Source organism: Harpia harpyja, chromosome W (genome assembly GCF_026419915.1).
Source record: "Harpia harpyja isolate bHarHar1 chromosome W, bHarHar1 primary haplotype, whole genome shotgun sequence".
NCBI lineage: Eukaryota > Metazoa > Chordata > Aves > Accipitriformes > Accipitridae > Harpia > Harpia harpyja.
The window spans coordinates 34,245,165-34,263,166 of NC_068968.1; the positions used below are offsets into that span (position 1 = coordinate 34,245,165).

The 18,002-nt window shown below is 45.5% G+C and overlaps 1 protein-coding gene across 3 annotated transcripts in view; it reads left to right on the plus strand.

The window, feature by feature from the left end:
- Positions 1–18,002, plus strand: part of LOC128136246 (protein FAM219A) — a 172,731-nt gene that overhangs the window by 115,028 nt on the left and 39,701 nt on the right. For all 3 annotated transcript variants that reach the window (XM_052775505.1, XM_052775507.1, XM_052775506.1), the window contains exon 2: positions 2,944–3,043. In XM_052775505.1, the coding sequence (XP_052631465.1) occupies positions 2,944–3,043 (100 nt within the window). The remainder of the gene's footprint in view (positions 1–2,943; positions 3,044–18,002) is intronic.

An 18,002-nucleotide genomic window follows, 5' to 3' on the forward strand; every position in this document is an offset into this window, starting at 1 on the left:
CCTTGAGTGTTGTGTACAGTTCTGGGCCCCACAATTTAAGAAGGATGTTCAGGTTCTTGAATGCGTCCGGAGGAGGGTAACAAAGCTGGTGAAAGGGCTGGAAGGAATGTCCTATGAGGACCGGCTAAGGACTCTGGGTTTGTCTAGTTTGGAGAGAAGGAGGCTGAGGGCTGACCTCATTGCTCTCTGCAGCATCCTGAGGAGGGGCAGTGGAGAGGGAGGTGCTGATCTCTTCTTCCTGGGATCCAGTGACAGGACGTGTGGGAGTGGTTCAAAGCTGCGCCAGGGGAGGTTCAGACTTGACATTAGGAAGCATTTCTTTACTGAGAGGGTGGTCAAACACTGGAACAGGCTTCCTAGAGAGGTGGTCAATGCCCTGTGCCTGTCAGTGTTTGAGAGGCATTTGGACAATGCCCTTAATAACATGCTTTAACTTTTGGTCAGCCCTGAATTGGTCAGGCAGTTGGACTAGATGATCATTGTAGGTCCCTTCTAACTGAAATAGTCCTATTCTATTCTATTCTCATCATCTGGCCTGGGACTGGTCACACCATGTAGCTGAGATTTTGACGTTGGGCTCAGAGCTGAATGCATCAGTCTAGGGAAGCTTGTAAAAAAGGACAAAATTGCCAAGTGAATTCCAATAGCGAAAGCCCATGGTGAATCTCAGTGTATTTGTAGGCATTCACAAACAAAAGGCTAATTAGTCAAGTAAATGATTTTCTGGGTGGATGAGCTATAGAGAGAGAAATGCGCCCATTCAGTATGCACAGAAGCAAAGCGTGTTTGTGCAAAGAGGCAACTCCAGCCGAGCTGCCATGGGAATGCTGTCTTCTCGCAGCTGGAGTTTGTTACTATGGAGTCCTGTGCATTGCTGCAGAATGTATATGAAGTGATGGATGGGAAATATGACAGTGCCTTGATGCTCCTGGGCCAGGGATAGATACATGCTGGCACTGGGGATGCTGTCTCTGGCCCATCTCAGTTTTCTTTTGGTTCCATTTTACTCTTTGGAGGGAGCGGGCCTGGCCCATGCACGCAGTGGTCGTTGCCCAGACTCTGCTGGTGCTTTGTGATCCCTCTGTGCTAGTCGTGAGTCTGTTGTGCAGTGGTAACGTGTTCCCCTGTGGGTCTGCTGTAGAGGTGCAGTGCTGCTGAGGCAGAAAAGCATCATTCCAAACCTTGGAGATGAATTCCTGGTGTGGACTGGCATTGTTATGGACTCTGCTGGTGTGTCCTTCATCATCCCCACCTCCCGTGGCAGGGGCAGGGGTGCAGTCTCCACCAGTTGCCAGGCCTTCTCTGTAGTCAGTAAGGGGAAAGGAAGACTCATCTCCAGGGATGGACTTGTCTCCTTTTAAGATGAGTGTCTAAGACAGGATGGAATGAATCACTCTTTGAAAATCATCTTTCTGTTCTCTGGTGGTCTAGGAAGCCTTTTCTATTTTTTTGGTCTAGAGCCCAGCTTTGAGGTTGCTCTAGCTGAGTCCTCTGGTCCAGGACCTTCCAGATCCTCAAAGGCACCTCAGAACATTTCTCTCCTGCTGCTGTTCATGCAAATGGATGTCTAATGTCACTGGCAGGTTACCCACAAGGAGAAGCTACTGTCAGCACATCAGCTTCCAAGAAAATTAGGGGCTGGTTTTGATTTAAAGAGTTTAAGTATAATTTTAACAGTTTGAACCTGAGCTAGTCCAGGTGGCCAGGCCCTTTCCCTGCCATGTGAACTTCTGGCTGTGGGTTCCTTCCACATGGGAGCTCATGTGTTCAAGTGCTGGACTGCACCAGCACAGGAGGCAGTATCTGGCCATCACACCATGTCCTTTACCATAACATGTCTACTCCCATGCCTTCCTGCAGCCAGCAGATTGGGGCTCCAAGGACTTGGTTGTGTTCAGTAGCACTAGGAAGCATCCAGCTCTTGGAGTCATGCTCTTTAAAAATGGCTGCATCCTGCCTTTTCCTAGACTGTCAAAGAAAAGGTTCTCATCTGGGAAGCCTGGACCCAGGTGGTGGCCTGCCACTTACCACCTTACATATCCCATATATATATATATATATATATGCATGTTCAATTTAGTTTCTAGCTTCTATGTGGGAAGAAGTGAATGTGTTTGAAAACCAATTTTAATTTTCACTATGGTGCCAAACAGAGACAGTTCCAACAGGTTTGAAGTTTGCCATGAAAGGATTTTAAATATTTTCATCAGTGCTGGAGCTGCCTGAATTGGTAGTTTGTCTATCTGAATCCTTTGATGCGCTGTACCAGAGTACAACACTACCTGGATTAGCTTGTCTGCAAGTAGGCATGATGGGGCGGACTCCGTGTTTGGGGAGCTTTGGTTTTCGGGGGGATTTCAGTGACAGTGAAAGGTGCTGTGCTGACAGATACTGAAATTAAATCTTTCCAGTTAGCTACAAAATAGGTCCAGATTGGGAAGTACAGACTTCTTCATTCCTCTCCAAGAGGGACCGGAGATTGAATTCTCCTACTCATTCAGTCCTCATTTCTTCTGAGCTGGACTTTCACACAGCTGGTCACGAGCTTTTTAGTTTTAATCATGAGGTTGACTGGTCCACTTGGAACTCAGCTGAAATTGTAAATGCATTTCATACAACACCCTGAAGAGTCATCATGTGAAAATGGTTTTGGACTACTGCCAGCCCAGGCTGAATTTGAACTGGTGACCCATCTTCCATATATTCCCAGTATCATCCATCATATGAGTCAGATGTTGAAATCTGGTGTTTCCAGAGGTATAGCGTACTAAACGTGCTTCCAAAGTTCTGTGTTTTGCCCCTAGGTTTCAGCCATTCAAAAAACCAGCATGTTCTCTGTTCCCTCTGAATGCGGGTGGGAATGGACTCACCTAACAGTTAGAGAAGAGACTGCATAACTTTTAGCTAAACCATTCTGTTTTGTTTCGTTTTCTTTCTTAACAGGATCCAACAGCTGCATCTATTTCGGACAGAGATTGTGATACGAGAGAGGGAGAGACTGTAGCCGTGAACTATAAGCCATCCCCACTTCAAGTGAAATTAGGTGAGTCTTTGATGATGGAGAGTAAAAAGGCTGAATCCAAGGTCTGACATATGGTGAGGTGCTCATGGGATCATATGCAGTTCTCCATGCATGTGGCTGAGCATGCTAGCTCAGCTCAGACAACTCACAGAGCAGTTTATCAGTGCGATTCTGCTGCTCAGGGAACTGACCTACAAACATGCAAGGACCCTTTATCTTGGGCTGCGGTAGAGGAAGGAAGCTATGCCTTGAAAAGAAGGCATAGCTTTTTAAACGTACAGATTTTTATCAAGCTAAGATCAAGGCATGGCCAGAAAAAGAATGAAGATAATATAGAGGTACTGTAAAAAGAAGAGAAGACAGGATAACTGCAAGCAAAAGGGAAAGGATCAGAGACTTGGACTACTAGGAAAAGATAGAGCTGTGTGTTACTGTGAGGTGGAGGGTTTGTAGGTTTGTAAAGGTTCACATAGAAATACTCGTGCTATTTCTGAGCAATATTTTTGAAGTTCTGGAAGCAGAATCATCATATTAGCACAATACTCTGTGCTAATAAAAAATGGGAATCTAAGTCTGGAAAATTTCCCATAGGAGCAGGAAGCAGTCCCCTGGTTGTCCTTCACATCAGAACAAATAACATTGACAGGATGCTGCTGGAGCTGGTTGAGGTTGACCTGTTGGAGCAGGTCCAGAGGAGGGCCACAAAAATGGTCAGAGGGATGGAACACCTCTCCTATGAAGAAAGGCTGAGAGAGTTGGGGTTGTTTAGCTTGGAGAAGAGAAGGCTCCAGGGAGATCTTATTGCAGCCTTTCAATATTTAAAGGGGGCTTATAAGAAAGATGGGGACAGACTTTTTAATAGGGCCTGTAGCGACAGGACAAGGGGTAACGATTTTAAACTAAAAGAGGGTAGATTCAGACTAGATATAAGGAAGAATTTTTTTTACGATGAGGGTGGTGAGATACTGGAACAGGTTGCCCAGAGAGGTTGTAGATGCCCCATCCCTGGAAACATTCAAGGTCAGGTTGGACAGGGCTCTGAGCAACCTGATCTAGTTGAAGATGTCCCTGCTCATGGCAGGGTGGTTGGACTAGATGACCTTTAAAGGTCCCTTCCAACCCAAGCCTTTCTATGATTCTATGCCATGCTGGGGAAAGCTCTGAAAGAAATGGGTGCCCAGATGTTCAGTGGAATAGCTCTGGCCCCTACCAAATGAGTGACAGGGAAGGTCAGCAAACAGCTAAGGTTTGAAGAAGATTTGGGGAAGTTTGGGCATTGGTGTATGATTATGAAGAGATGTTCTCTGATAGATAGGTTTTACCCAAGGACCTGCATTACTACTGCAAACACTGGTGTTGGCCTCATTTATAAGAGAAACCTTAAAGAAACACCAGGAAAAGGCTGGGAAGCACTTGTGCAGTCTCAAGGCTCTGCCTGAGTACATGATAAACTGAATAATCAGACAAATCTGGTCATGGCAGTGCAGAAAGGAATGTCACAGAGTAGACCCATGGACAGCAAAGGAAAAGAAAGTGGTTGAATAGACAAGACCTTGCTGAAAGAGTGACTAGGGAGGAAAAGACAGAAAGTTAGATATGAAAATGTAGCAAGATTATGCAGCAAAGTGGAAGACCTTGAGCTACTGATACAGGATATGAGCAAGTGCATTGGGACAGTACATCTGTCTTGCAATCGCAGTCATGAGCACTCTAAAACCAGTGGCTGCTTTTCAGGAAAAGGCAGGGAGCAGCAGTATGTGTTAATGATAGCACAATTCACAGTTTAGTAAAAGGTTATCACTGCCAGCATGCCATATGCCACCAAGATCCTTTTTCACTGCCAAGAGAGTTCTGTAATGTTATTAGAGAGATAATTACTACTGCAATAGTTGTTTTGGATAATTTAACATCAAGAATCAGGTTGGAGAGCAATTGATATTATTATTGGTAAGTCTGAGATATTCTTTCATTTCTAGGCAATAAAAATATCCTCCAGAGGTTCACTAACATGACAGGAAATAGTGCTATTTTAGACTTGGTTTTAGTAAGTCATGAGGACGTTATAGAAGACCTGATCATAGGAAATAGATTTGGACTGAGGGATAACAAGTTCAATTCATGCAAATTAAATGAAAAGGTAATTTGAGGTAGATCTATAACAAAATTCAGTTTTATAAACTAAGTGCTTAAGCAAAGCAAGTAGATTGAGAAGCCCAGGAACTCAAAACACATCAGGTAGTGTTGAAGGAGAAAGTATCAGAAGAACAGAGATTGCTAATGGAGTTCTCCAACAGCCATTTCATTTATATGTTCATTAATGACTTGGACACAAAAAGCAAGAGTTGGCAAAGAAAATTTAATCATAACAGCAGTGACGAACTTGCAATAAGAAGTCCAAGGGCGATCAAAAGACTTCAGGACCTTCGGACAACTGGTTAAGGGATCAGGAGCACAAGTAGTTTTTTTCCGCTATCCTTCCAGTTGCAGGGAATGATGTTGGAAGACTCAGATGATCAATACCTGGCTGCGTGATTGGTGTCACTGGCAGAATCTGGCATTTTTTTGATCACAAGACAGCCTATACAACATCAGGCCTGCTGGCGACAGATGGGGTACACCTGTCTCAAAGGGGGAAAAGGATCTTTGCGCAGGAGTTAGCAGGGCTCATTGAAAGAGCTTTAAACTAGATTTGAAGGGGGAAAGGGATAAAACCAGGCTTGCTTAGAGATACAGGTGGGGGCGGCATGACAATGTTTGAGGGACAGTGTGCTAGCGAGGTCCTTCAGTCTGCTCCACGATGTGCTGAGTACACGGGAGCACATTTGAAACGTCTCTATACTAATGCATGCAGCACCTTAGCCGTCTCAATGGGGGTAGGGAACGGAGATCCATGCGGCAGCAAAGACGCAAGGGTTGTCAGCGCGTTAGAAACCACAGAAGCACCTGAGAACAGTCACATAGGAATTAGGGATTCTCCCCCCAAAAAGGTGGCAGGATCAATAGCCCAACTGAAGTGCATCTACACCAATGTACACAGCATGGGCAACAAACAGGAGGAGTTGGAAGCCATTGTGCAGCTGGAAAACTATGATATAACTGCAATCATGGAAACATGGTGGGATGACTCACACAACTAGAGTGCTGCAATGGATGGCTATAAACTCTTCAGAAGGGATAGGCAAGGAAGGAGAGGCAGTGAGGTAACCCTGTATGCTAGGGAGTGTTTTGACTGTCTAGGGCTTGACAATGGTGATGAAATGGTCGAGTGTTTATGGGTAAGAATCAGGGGAAAGGCCAACAAGGCAGATATCGTGGTGGGAGTCTGTTATAGACACCCAACCAGGATGAAGAGGCAGACGAAATATTCTATAAGCCGCTGGAAGAACTCTCACAATCGCTAGCCCTTGTTCTCATGGGGGACTTCAACTTACCAGATGTCTGCTAGAAATACAATACAGTGGAGAGGAAACTGTCTAGGAGGTTCCTGGAGTGTGTGGAAGATAACTTCCTGACACAGTTGTTGGGTGAGCCAACTAGGGAAGGGGCCCTGCTGGACCTGTTGTTTGCAAACAGAGAAGGACTTGTGGGTGATGTGATGGTTGGAGGCTGTCTTGGGCACAGCGATCATGAAATGATAGAGTTTTCAATTCTCGGAGAAGTAAGGACGGGGGTCAGCAGAACTGCTACCTTGGACTTCCAGAGGGCAGACTTTGGCCTGTTTAGGGGCCTGGTTGACAGAGTCCCTTGGGAGGCAGTCCTGAAGGGCAAAGGAGTCCAGGAAGGCTGGACATACTTCAAGAAGGAAATCTTAAAGGCACAGGAGCAGGCTGTCCCTATGTGCCGAAAGATGAGCTGGCGGGGAAGAACACCGACCTGGCTGAACAGAGAGCTTTGGATGGAACTCAGGAAGAAAAAGGAGAGTTTATGACCTTTGGAAGAAGGGGCAGGCAACTCACTAGGACTACAAAAATGTCGTGAGGTTATGCAGGGAGAAAATTAGAAGGGCCAAGCCCAACTAGACCTTGATCTGGCTACTGCTGTAAACGACAATAAAGAAAGGTTTCTATAAATATATTAACAACAGAAGGAGGGCTAAGGAGAATCTCCATCCTTTCTTGGATGCAGGGGGGAAATATAGTGACAAAGGATGCGGAAAAGTCTGAGATACTTAATGCCTTCTTTGCCTCAGTCTTTAATAGTAAGACCAGTTGTTCTCCAGGTACCCAGCCCCCTGAGCTGGAAGACAAGGATGGGGAGCAGAATGGCGCCCCCTATGATAATCCAAGGGGAAACGGTTAGCAACCTGCTACACCACTTAGACACACACAAGTCTATGGGGACAGATGGGATCCACCCAAGGGTACCGAGGGAGATGGCAGAAGTGCTCACCAAGCCACTTTCCATCATTTATCAGCAGTCCTGGCTAACTGGGGAGGTCCCAGTTGACTGGAGGTTAGCAAATGTGACACCCATCTACAACAAGGGCTGGAAGGAGGATCTGGGGAACTACAGGCCTGTCAGTCTGACCTCGGTGCTGAGGAAGGTTATGGAGCAGATCATCTTGATCGCCATCACGTGGCACGTACAGGACAACCAAGTGATCAGGCCCAGACAGCATGGGTTTATGAAAGGCAAGTCCTGTTTGACTAACCTGATCTCCTTCTATGACAAGGTGACCTGCTTAGTGGATGAGGGAAAGGCTGTGGATGTTGTTTACCTGGACTTTAGTAAAGCCTTTGACACCATTTCCCACAGCATTCTCCTGGAGAAACTGGCTGCTCATGGCTTGGATGGGCATACTCTTTGCTGGGTAAAAAACTGGCTGGATGGCCAGGCCCAAAGAGTTGTGGTGAATGGAGTTAAATCCACTTGGCGGCCAGTCACAAGTGGTGTTCCCCAGGGCTCAATACTGGGGCCAGTTCTGTTTAATATCTTCATCAATGATCTGGATGAGGGGATCGAGTGCACCCTCAGTAAGTTTGCAGATGACACCAAGTTGGGTGGGAGTGTTGATCTGCTTGAGGGTAGGAAGGCTCTACAGAGGGGTCTGGACAGGCTGGATCAATGGGCCAAGGCCAGTTGTATGAGTTTCAACAAGGCTAAGTGCCAGGTCCTGCACTTGGGTCACAACAACCCCATGCAACACTACGGGCTTGGACAAGAGTGGCTGGAAAGTTGCCTGGCTGAAAAGGACTGGGGGTGTTGGTCAACAGCCAGCTGAACGTGAGCCAGCAGCATGCTCAGGTGGCCAAGAAGGCCAATAGCATCCTGGCTTGTATCAGAAATAGTGTGGCCAGCAGGACTAGGGAAGTGATCGTCCCCCTGTACTTGGCACTGGAGAGGCCGCACCTCAAATACTGTGTTCAGTTTTGGGCCCCTCACTCCAAGAAAGACATTGAGGTGCTGGAGCGTGCCCAAAGAAGGGCAACAAAGCTGGTGAAGGGTCTGGAGAACAAGACTTATGAAGAACAGCTGAGAGAACTGGGGTTGTTTAGTCTGGAGAAAAGGAGTCTGAAGGGAGACCTTATCCCTCTCTACAACTACCTGAAAGGAGGTTGTAGCATGGTGGATGTTGGTCTCTTTTCCCTAGTAACAAGTGATAGGACAAGAGGAAATGGCCTCAAGTTGTGCCAGGGTAGGTTTAGACTGGATATTATGAAAAATTTCTTCACTGAAAGGGTTGTCAAGCATTGGAACGGATTACCCAGGGAAGTGGTTGAGTCACCATCCCTGGAGGTATTTAAAAGATGTGTAGACGTGGCACTTAAGGGCATTTTTTAATGGTGGACTTGGCAGTGTTAGGTTAACAGTTGGACTGGATGATCTTAAGGGTCATTTCCAACCTAAATGATTCTATGATTCTATATTTGGGAGACATCAGTACAACAAAGACTCAGAAATGCCATAGAGAATAAACTTGAAAACTGGAATAATAGAAATGAGAATAATATGACAGGAGAAATTCAATCTGCTGTAAACTGGAATTTACCAACTGGACATAGTCGATTGCAAGGTAACTAATTATTAAAATGGACTAATACATGAAAATATGCTGTAGTCACACTTCTATAGAGTTTACCAGCTTTTTTCCAAGGATCAGATACAACAGAATGAGTCCTTCTGCCAGAACTTCTGCTTTTCCACATAGGGAAAATTTTATTCCACTTAGCCACTGCTGAATGCTACTATCCACCAGTAAAGAGGCAAAGGGAGGTATTGGGAGAGTCTGAATAGTTTTTCCAGTAGCTAAAGGTGTACCACTGCCAGGACCTCCTCTCCAGCTAGTGCTCCTTCCCAGTGAATACTCAGTGCTGACCACAATATGCTTATGAAGGTAATAGTGGGTGAAATCTACCTGCTTAAGAGGAGTTGTCTGACAAGGCTGACGGGCATCTTTCTGCCTTGTCTCCAGAGAGAAGTCTGCTCAAACACCTCTCTCTGCCTGTGGATACAGTGTGCCTCTTTAATTAGGTGAAATATCTAGTGGCATTTGGATCAACTCTCTACTCTTAGCCATATCCAGATGAGCTCTAGGTTACCTGGGGCAAAATGAGACTAACGGTATTGTCTGTAGCCAGTGTAACATGCCTTTAATCCACATCAACTCCTGCTGCTGTTATTCTTAAAATCTGCCCAGCCTTTACAATTTTCAAGCAGTTTAATGGCTCACATCTCCTGGCTCTGGCCCCCATTCCTCCAACTCGATCTTTTGTCTCTTCTGCATTAAACTCATCAGGATTTGGATTGTTTTTTTCATCTCTTTAAGCCTAGGCAAAATTAAGGTAGTACATAAATGTTTAATGGCTTAACTGGCAGAGCCATTGTTGGGGATGGTAGCAACTGGGGGTTTAATCCTATTACAGGTTTTCCATATAGATAGTGGCATTTTTCGCTGTTAAATCAGAATCAATTGTTCAAATGTCGAATGCTCTGCTGGAAGGTTCATAAATGTCACTTTTTACTCTGTGAAGATTCATATATAAATCTGTCATATGTGCTTGCTGTAAGCTTGGTTCAAATGAGCTCAATTAAATACCAACCCAGCATGAATACAACTTTTGCTTCCAGAGTCTGCAGTGACTGAAGTGTGACAGAAAGAATGTGCTGTGCTGCATGCAGTGAACACAGATTTATTCCACTGCTTGAATGGTCTTTTCCTTAGTTGTTTCTCCCCCTTTGAATAAATACATTTCATGGCCACATGTTTGCTTGGGGTTCAGTTAGATACAAGAAAAATTAACCAGGTGGTTTATATTTCTAATGACTTCCTAAAGGTTACATATAGTTTGTAAGTGGAATAGTAAAACATTTAGCTTGCTGCTGGGGCCACATCAGCAAAGTGGAGAACCTCACACCAAGGGGAAATAATATCTCCTGGTTCGTGTAGTTCAAAATCTTAAACCCTTATTGATATTATATCCATATTAATTATGTATTTCTTACTTTTCTAGCACTCCCACTTTGTCTTTCTGTCAGGAACTGCAGGGCTCAGCCATGCTTCTTTCTTTCTTGCAAATCACTTGATAAGGAGGCTCCTGACAGCACTGGGGGGGGGCTGAGTGTCCATTAGTGCTTAGGAGATGTCTCCAGCACATCCTTATTAGGAGGCATATCCAGATGGAGCAAGCCTTTTGAAAACAGAAGAGAGTTGTGATAAGGAGAGAGGGAGGAACAGAATAATCCCCAAGTGTAAATCTCAGGAGCTCCATATCCACTGGAAGGCAACAGATCTCCATGGGATGCCCAGGAGTTGAGATATTATTTTAATGAAGCTTATGCCATCTGTTTTTCTATTTTGCATTTAAAATTTCCCTTCTCTGCGCTGAAATCCCCATCCAGACTGTCTGTCTTACCTAGCAGTCAATGATGTGACAGTGTTAAAACAGAATGGGCAACGTGGCAATTAGTTGGACTGTTGCAGAACAGGCTACTGTGGTGATGAGGGACTGTGGCAGTGGCATCTTCATCAGCACATCCACCACACTGGGAGCTTGGCAATAAATCTCCCACATCCCCATCTGCAGATGAACATACGGGAGAGAGGCAGACAGACAGACTCATAGCAGCCTTCATCCCTCTGAGATACCTGTCGCCTTAGATGTAAGCACCTCCTCTCCTTGGACTAGATAGAGAATAAGGCACTGTTTTGGGAAGATTGTTAAGTGGGGTGCCTAAATGTATGTGAAAAGAGAGTGTTTAAGCTAGGCAAACTGGATCCCACCTTAAGACTGAGTGAACTACATGCAGATGAGGTCTCCTGCCATATGACCAAGAGGAAGCCTAGTTCATATTGATGCAGGCTTGAAAGTGTTTATGGTTTTTGTTTTAGATTTTCTTTGCAAAGCTTCTTGTAAAAAAAAAAAGACCTGAATTGCAAATGTAGCAGATAATTTTCCTGCTTTCCTAGCTACTGTTTTGTTCCCCTCCCAGCTTAGATCTCATGCTGGTATTTATCTTAATACCAAAAAACATAGTGGCTGATACTAGTCAGCCCCATAAGGAGAAGTAAGTGTCACAAAGTTGCCTTTGGTGTAAGCTGCTGTAGCTCAATTATATAATCTACCAGCCTAACCAGAAACTTTCCTTGCTTCAAGAGGCAGGAAGCTGTCATAACACTAACAGAGCAGAGCTATTTAATTAATTAATAGGGTACTAACACTTTCGTCCTGCCAGCTGCATTGTAGGATGTTGCTTTTTTTTTTCTAGGAGACACAGCACAGATCACTCTTAGAGCAGGTCAGCCACAGCCCAGCTACTGCTGGAAAGGAAATTCTGCTCACTGGGAGCCTGGGCCTATTGCTAGGGTAGGCATAAAAACCTGTTGAGTCACCCCAGCCCGGCCTTTTGGCTTTCTGTGTGACAAGAAGGAGATGAGAGCAACTGAATGGCCATAGTGGGGCCTGAGCCAAGCAGATGGCTCAGAGAGAGGTGAAGGAAGTCTCGGTAGAAAAAGCTATTCTCTGACAAATAACCATAGCACTCACCCTTCAAGGAGAGATCTCAGATGAGACCACCAAGGCTTCTTGTCTGCTTCTGCTTCTTCCTGTATCAGTCCCACCTGTCCATGTGAAATGTTGACAGGGACTGTCCTTGAATTTTGCAAGATGCTGTTGCTGGTTCTGTGTAAGCTAAGAGGCTTGCTGTTGATCAGCAGAAGGAAACCCTTTGGTACCCAGAGCTGGAGAGTAGCATGTGGAGACATGAACGGTAGCAGTATAAAGCCATGCCCTGAGGGAATGGGCCCAATCCCTACCTGTTGCTCATCACTCCATCACTGTCCTCCTCCATGTACAAACATCCTAAGATTTTACATGGTGACAGCAGAGGAGTTCATATCTCTGGCTTCCACAGTCTCTAGCTGGGGATGGGGATTCTGCCTGGGGACACCAATTAGGTGCGTCCACTTCCAAGCACCGAATTACTTGTGCTATTCGATTAATTCCTGCTTGTTAACAAACAAGATTCTCAAAAACCTCAAGCAAGTAACTGGAATGATGTTCACTTAGAGCAAGCAACTCTGGTAGGGGTAAAACAGCAGCAGAAACCCTGTTACAAAGAAATATAGCATGTTGTTCCCTGGTGTGCTTGACTTGGATAAAACTGAGGATCTAATTTATGGCTGGGCCCCATCTTGCTGGAGACTGGAGTGAAAGAGAAGATAATCCATTTGGGGACAGAGGCTGACAACACAAGCTATGGTGTTAGCTCCTGCCTTCCAGCCTGCTGCTGCGCATTCATGGCAGTTATTAAACTGCCGTACGGTCAGGGAGGAGTAGTACTGGGAATATCAGTCAGTGAGCCGAGAACTACAAAGCCCTCAGGGTTCAACATAACAAAACTGGTGCATTTGTGGTTGAAACATCATTACCTTAAGTGCGCAAAGCCATTTTCCTCCCCTGGGAGCACCCATTTCCTTGAACACAGTCTGTGATTTGTATGGGTGGGATGAGTAATGTGGAAGTGAGAGTGCAGTGGCAATATAGCACTGCTATTGATTTTCTTCATGAAGATATAAGTGCAGCCTACCACTCGGAGGTCTCTTGGGCTTGGGAGGAATTTATTTAAACATTATTTCATGTGTTATTACACTTTCCATTTATAAGAGAAATTGCATACGCACATTTATTGTAGCATCCTTCCTCTAGGATATCTCCAGGCTCTTTTTCTGGAGGAGATAAGAGAGTGAACAGCTGGATCACGTTAAGGGCAGTAGGGCTATCTGCAGACAGAGCAGCAAAGATGAGGGCAGAAAAACAGTTGCGACAGGCATATTATTGCAGACTCTCATGCTCTCCTCCGCATCCCTCGGGCTCCAGCTTAAACATTCAGTTTTGGAGCCCATTATTTTAAGGAAGATGTAATCCCCTCGGCAGTCCTACAGATAAAAGCTAGAAGCTACAGGAACACTGGAAGAATGGGGTTGTTCAGAGAAGAAAGGGGAACACTAAGGAGGGATATAATAGCTGTCTTCAGATAAAGGGCTGCCAAAGAGAAAAAGGGAATAATTTTTTTTTCCATGTTTCTGATCACCAGAAGAAGAAACGATTACCTTAAATTGCAGCAGGGTTGCAAGGAAATATCAGGGAAAACTATAGAGGTAAGGCTAAGGAGCTGTGCATTCGCCTGATGAAGTTATGGAATTGCTGGAGGATTTTCAGACTGGGTTAGAAACTGATTTGTCACTGTGCTGAGTTGACCCTGGCTGGATGCCAGGTGCCCACCAAAGCTGCTCTATCACTCACCCCCACAGCTGGACAGGGGAGAGAAAATATAATGAAAAGCTTGTGGGTCGAGATAAGGGCAGGGAGAGATCATTCACCAATTACCGTCACGGGCAAAACAGACTCGACTTGGGGAAATTAGTTTCATTTATTACTAATCAAATCAGAGTAGGATAATGAGAAACAAAACCAAATCTTAAAACACCTTCCCTCCACCCCTCCCTTCTTCCTGGGCTTAACTTTACTCCCGATTTTCTCTACCTCCTCTTCCCCCCCGAGCGGCACAGGGGGAGGGGGAATGGGGGTTGCAGTCAGTTCACCACATGTTGTCTCTGCTGCTCCTTCCTCCTCAGGGGGAGGACTCCTCGCACTCTTCCCCTGCTCCAGCATGGGGTCCCTCCCAAGGGAGACAGTTCTCCACAAACTTCTCCAACGTGAGTCCTTCCCACGGGCTACAGTTCTTCACGAACTGCTCCAGCGTGGGTCCCTTCCACGGAGTGCAGTCCTTCAGGAACAGACTGCTCCAGCGTGGGTCTCCCGCAGGGTCACAAGTCCTGCCAGGAGCCTGCTCCAGCGCGGGCTTCCCACGGGGTCATAGCCTCCTTCGGGCATCCACCTGCTCCAGCGTGGGGGTCCTCCACAGACTGCAGGTGAATATCTGCTCCACCGTGGACCTCCATGGGCTGCAGGGGGACAACCTGCCTCACCATGGTCTTCACCACGGGCTGCAGGGGAATCTCTGCTCCGGCGCCTGGAGCACCTCCTCCCCCTCCTTCTTCACTGACCTTGGTGTCTGCAGAGTTGTTTCTCTCACATATTCTCACTCCTCTCTCTCCAGCTGCAGTTTCTGTTGTGCAGTTTTCTCCCCCTTCTTAAATATGTTATCACAGAGGCTCTACCGCTGTCGCTGATTGGCTCGGCCTTGGCAGGTCCGTCTTGGAGCCGGCTGGCATTGGCTCTATTGGACATAGGGGAAGCTTCTGGCATCTTCTCACAGAAGCCACCCCTGTAGCTCCCCCGCTACCAAAACCTTGTCACGCAAACCCAATACAGTCACACAGAAAGTCAACAGAGCTGATCCAGTTTTGGGGCAGCCTGATCTGGATTTGGTGCAAGCTGATAAGATCCCTGATCTTTTTAGGTCCCTCTCCCCACATGTCCTAATAAGAGAGGATCCTGCTTCTAAGCCAGACTCATTTAGGCAGAACACCAGTTTATCCCGGGAACGAGAGGTTCTCCAAACTCCCTTACCCACTTCCAAGGACCATGGCTGTCCTTCACCTTCTCTCTGGGTGAGCTGAAGAAAAACATCTTTTTTCTAAGTCTCACATGTTGAAGGAACTCCAGAATCATATGGTGACCAGAGCAGAAGGCTCCCCAGGAAGATGTGGTCGGCACTTTTCATCAACATGTGCAAGCTGCTGGATCCAAAGCACTAACCATTCATCTCAGCATTGCCACCCCATACCAAAGTGAAAATAAATGGCATTTTGGTGACACAGTGACTGATGCACTGAAATACACTCTGATAGCTACTGACTCCGTTCCAAAAAAGCAATAAACAACAACTGCTTATTGACTTTCTACTAGCTCTGCCAATGTACCAGCTACAACATTGCTGTTTTTCTTTTCTGAGCAAATGCTGAACAGATCTTATTTAACAGTAACAAATTAGGCCTGCAATATCCACTATAGGATCCAGATTTTGAACCCAATTCATTTATAATTGTAAGACAAACCAGTATTTGAAGCCATTTTTTCAGCAATTGAAAAACCAGCAGTGTTAATATTGCTGCACGATTAAAACCTCAAGTCTTATTAGTTAAATTGAACCAGAACGGCACTGAGATGACTTTCTACTGTGTACACCTGCAGTCGGTGTAGCTCAACTCACTGGCAGATAACGAGGAATTTGGATCTTTGCTTTGTTTCAAACGGGGGCAGAAGAGAAGTGCCAGTCTGCCTTCGTGTGCTGCAGTGCTTGCGCTGAAACACTCCCTTGGAGCCCCAGCCGCGAAGGGTCTGCCCGACTGCCACATTCATGCTGAACAAAATGCAGCAAACAGAAAGGTGTAAGCTGTGGAAAGGGAACAAGACACTTCAGAGGTCTGTTTACCTAATCAAAAATGGCATTTGCAGCACAGGGAAGAAAGTCCCTTTTTTTAGATGATAATGTATGACTAATCCTGGGAGTCTACGGTAACAGAGGAAGCACCAACTCGGTAAGTAGACCAAATACTTTGGGAAAGCAACTGAGGGCCAAGTAAGTAATGTTGCGTTAAGGCATAAAGAAGTTTGGCAGAAAATAAACCCCCTTGCGTTCCAGCTTATCCTCAGATAGCAGAAGGGCTGGGGGTGGCTAGGCTTAGATTCTGAGCCCAATTCAGCACTATAAGTCCGGTCGCGTTCAATATATTGAATTATCACAATTACGGATGCACTAATAGCGCACTAATAGCGCACCGTACTTTCAATTTAGTCACATTCAACGAACTAGAACAGCCAGACTTAAGGAGTTTGGTCGTGTTCAACGAACTATCACAGCTAGATTAATGAACAGTACAGTTTATTAAAGCAACAGGAGTACAGGTTCTTTTGGATTGTCGGTGATAAATACACTGTCTGAAAAGCACGTGCAAATAATAATACAGTCGACTACAAGCACACTAAATTATGGAAAAAAACTCTATAGAGATTTCTAAGTTTCCCGGGGAAGCACTCGGTATAACCGAGGGTTCGAATCTTACCCAATAGGCATCCCTATGGCGGGGAAGAGAGGTTCAGCCCGTCGACTGATCCCAGAAGTCAGCAATGTCCTCCCAACTTGTCTACGATGGTATCTTCCCTAGCATTCCTCCTCTCTTAAGCCCTTTTATACTATTTTCTTATTTTTAGGTGGAGCTTGAGTGACTCTAGTCATACATATCTTTATTATGATTGGTGTAAAATCTCCTTGCTTTACTTTTAAAGGTATATGCTAGAAAAAAATTCAGAGTGCATGCTCAGTGAGGGGTGGTCACACCTCGGAGGCAGGTAGCTTTTGGGATGGAGGTGTGTTTTGGTATTATAATGAGCAAAGTTCACCCAGAGGACATGATTTTGCATGTCACTACTCCAGAACTGGGCACTTATGATATAAATCAGAAGTAAGGCCATAGCATTGACAGAACCCCATTGTTTCACTTCCTTGCTTCAATGGACTCAATGCAGGGACCTACCATTCTTGTTCCAGTAGTTCCAGTTCCCCATCCCTGCGGTGATATCACAGAGCCTGGCCATGGTGTCTCCACTCCGCTCCACCCTCCGTGTTGTTTCTCTTAGAGTCAGCATACCAAGCTCCCCTGGTGTTACTAACATCTAAGGTTGCAGGTTATGTCTCTTAGGGAATTATTATGGAACAGATTTCTTGCATATCCACTGCATTCCACCCTGGAGGGTTACCTTCCCTTAAGAGGGGGACATATCAATGAGTCACCTCCAGCAATTATCCCACAAAGAAAAATGGGAGTAATTACATGATTTCTGTTAAGATTTCCCTCTGAGAAACCAGCAGCACAAGCAGCCCCTGGTCCTTTCCTTTCGATCGTGATAGAGTATATTTAACATCATATTTCCCTTCAGGCTCTTCTCATGCACATAAGCACCGGCCATCACTATTATCACATGCCTTTATAGGTTTGGTATCTTGTGCTAACTTTACATGACTTAAATTGGATCATTAACATTGCAAATTAGAGAAATGCCACACTGCACTCCCCACTGTTTGCAGCACTTGCCAAGCAGCTGGCATGCAATAGCTATTTATAAACCAGCTATTAACTGAGGTATGTTTTCAGGATGCTCTAATGCCAAAACATTTCCTTCCTTGTAAAGGGTATATACATGAGGACATTACACCTTTCCTTTTGTACACACAGCTCTGAGGTGCAACATGAGACATATGAGTATTTAAGGCAATAAAGCATCACAATTCCTTGGTAGCTGTTGTAAGAATCAGTTTAGCAACCGGCATCTGGCCAAACCAGGATCTCAAAACCCCCCAAACAACTTTACAACTGCTCTTTAAACCTCAACTCATGAGGGAGGATATCCTCAAAATGATTAAAAATTGAGACACGTGTCAGAGCCAAGGTCACAGTGTGTTTGGAGGACAGAGGCAGGAACAGGAGCCTGGGCTCTTGGCTACATGCTGTAGCTGCATCCTATAGAAAATTGCAGTGCTCTGCACATCCCTAGTGCTGCTCATAAGGGACCACAGC